This window comes from Rhamphochromis longiceps, linkage group LG16 (genome assembly GCF_057381845.1).
Source record: "Rhamphochromis longiceps isolate RC_006_pf linkage group LG16, R_longiceps_female_GT1.1, whole genome shotgun sequence".
Taxonomy (NCBI): domain Eukaryota; kingdom Metazoa; phylum Chordata; class Actinopteri; order Cichliformes; family Cichlidae; genus Rhamphochromis; species Rhamphochromis longiceps.
Genome location: NC_140572.1, coordinates 29,418,725 through 29,421,568, shown reverse-complemented (window position 1 = coordinate 29,421,568; position 2,844 = coordinate 29,418,725). Strand labels below are relative to the sequence as shown.

Below are 2,844 nucleotides of genomic sequence, written 5' to 3'. Positions count from 1 at the left end.
GGACAAGCAAGTTTAATTATTAACCAGTTTAGATACAAGACTCTCTGAATGTTTATATCACACAACTTGAGTCTTGATGTCAGCAGGACATTGATGGAGAAAAGGCAGAAAGGTGTTAGCCAGGAGAAACACACCAGCTGAGAGAGCCTCCTTCCTACTTAAGGCGAGGAAGGAGTAGAAGAGAAGGGAGTTACTGTTAAAATACTTTTGTTTTTTTGTTTTTTTATTTTATGCTATGGGATTGAAAAACTTTAAAAAACAAAAGCACAATTTTATGCTTGATATGCTAAACAAAACTTTAATTTTTAAAGTAGTAAATACTACAGTATGCCAAGCAATGGGGATATATGATCAGATTTAAAAAATTCAGAATTATGGTGTCATTAATGTACAGAGAGAAATTTACATATAAATTTAAAAACAAAAAAAAAAGCCAAATAAAAGTAGGTAACAGTTCAATTACTATTACTATTTTTCCAAAATAATAATAATAAAAAACCCTATATAAATAAATAAATACTACTGAAAAAATACAACCTAATAACACTGATCCTTATATTTATACATGTAACGTGTTTATTGAAAAAAAGAAAGATTAAGCATTGTTAACTGACCTTTGTGATAAACTGAGATGTAACACACAGGGATGCCTGCACTAACCAGCCCTTTACAACAGAATATTTCATACAATATTTTGTTTACTTTAAACCTAAAACACTTTGAAATAAACCTGTTTAATCAACTTGCACATATATCAGCTAATATACCTTGAACATCAAGACACAGCAAGGCAAAGAAATGAAATATCAATTTGTGATGATTTCTGAATGGTATATAGATGAATTTTACAACAGTACTTAAAAACTCATGCAGAATCCTTTTTCCTTAGACAAGGCAAACATGACTAAATGTTTCTGAATCAAGTGCCTTCAGAAAGACTTGTATTTATATTGCTGCATCTGTTTTGAATATTTTTGAATTCAAATCATTTCCTTTTCAAATAAATTAAACTCAAGATTCTGTTTCGTATTTTGGTGAGTTTAAATCCATACATGAGAGGATTCATAACTGGAGGGATGATGAGAAATTCAAGAGCGATGAAGTTTTTGAGGCTTTGGGGTAAATCTCTGGAGCCAAAGCGCAAGTACATCGAATCAAAAGCCAGTACAGTGAAATTTATGATCACAGAAGTCAGATGGGGCACACAGGTCTGCGTAAACTTTACTCTGTCCTCTCTGGACCTCACACATGTTTTAATAATATATATGTAAGTCCAAATTATGAAAAGCCAATGAGACAGATAAATGACAAGTATCACATATGCACTGATGTTATTTGAAAAAGTGTCAGCTTCAGGACAAGCAAGTTGAACAATTAACCAGTTTAGACATAAGGCTCTCTGAATGTTTATACCACATAACTTGAGTCTTGCTGTAAGCAGGACATTAATGGCAAAAACACAGAAAGGTGTCAGCCAGGAGAAACACACCAGCTGTGAAAGCCTCCTCTTAGTCATGAAAGAGTGGTAGTGCAGAGGTCGACATATAGCCAGATACCTGTCAAAGGCCATGACAGTTAAAATAGACAAATCACAGCAAGCAAATGAATACATGATAAAACCTTGTAAAAGGCACCCTTCATAGGAGATTCTGTGAGAAGACGACAGTAAATCTGAAAGGAATTTTGGGTAGAAACCTGTGGTTCCATAAAGTGCATTAATGCAGAAGCTGCTCAGTAAAATGTACATAGGTTCATGGAGGCTTTCATCCAAGACAATGAGCAGCACAAGAGAAATATTGAAGAACAAAATCACACAGTAATACAGTAAAGTAACTGAGAAGAGGGGTACTGTGAAATTCATTATCTCATTAAATCCTGACAGAATGAAACTTCTTTCATTAGACTGATTATCCATGATCAGAGGGCACATCTACCTTTTTAAAATAACAACATAACAGAGCACTGAGCTGCTGCGTCTGTACCTGACTAATGTCTGCTGTCCCTCTTCACCTCCCATTAATTATAGAATAAAATAAAATACTATATACAGTACAATAAATAGAATAAAATATACAATAGGATAGAAATAGAATGCAAATGCTTTATACAACTGAGTAAAAATACAACTATGTCAGAAAAAGAGTATTGCACTCAGTGTGTGTGGATGTGTGTGTTTGATCAGTTAAAGTCTTTGTTGTGGAGTCTGACAGCAGTGAGGAGGAAAGACCTGCGAAATCTCTCCGTCCCACACCGTGTGTGCCGCAGCCTGCCACTGAAGGAGCTGCTCAGTGCTGTCACAGTCTCCTGCATGGGGTGGGAGATGTTGTCCAACAGGGATGAGTGTATGTTTCTGTTCTGTGTCCTGTTTGTTTCTATATGTGTCTTTCTGGCTGCTGTTACAACCAAATTTCCCCTTGTGGGACAATTAAAGGATTATTCTATTCTATTCTAATGCTGTTTCTATCAAACTATTTTTCTCCTACAGTTACACAGAGGCCTGACAACAATATTATACATTCACATTATAATGCAGCCACCTAATGTTATCACATCATATCACAACTCCACACTGTGTATTTAAGCCCTCAGTTCCCAGTCTTGTCATTCCGTCCATTCCTCATGTGTGTTTTCAGTTCAGTCCATCCAGTCAGCCAGCCAACCATTAATTTATTAATTCACTCACTCACTCACTCACTCATTCATTCATTTATTCAATTGGTATAGTCAGTCCGTCTTCTCATGTTCTGTTCATCCTGGCTTCACAACAAACATCATCCACATCCTTCACCAGCCTGCGAGTCCTGTGTTTGAGTCCTCTCTTCCTTCCACACATCACATTGTGTC

General features: G+C 35.9%; 1 protein-coding gene across 1 annotated transcript; it reads right to left on the bottom strand.

Moving 5' to 3' along the window:
* Positions 1 to 578: 578 nt before the first annotated feature.
* Positions 579 to 2,514, bottom strand: LOC146651378 (olfactory receptor 6F1-like). Its single transcript, XM_085384400.1, has one exon. The coding sequence runs from the start codon at positions 1,928 to 1,930 to the stop codon at positions 986 to 988; it is 945 nt and encodes a 314-aa protein (XP_085240526.1). The 5' UTR covers positions 1,931 to 2,514; the 3' UTR covers positions 579 to 985.
* Positions 2,515 to 2,844: the final 330 nt, after the last annotated feature.

Excerpts from the sequence above, each read along its gene's own strand:
- LOC146651378 (XM_085384400.1), bottom strand. The coding sequence starts at position 1,930 with ATGTGCCCTCTGATCATGGATAATCAGTCTAATGAAAGAAGTTTCATT.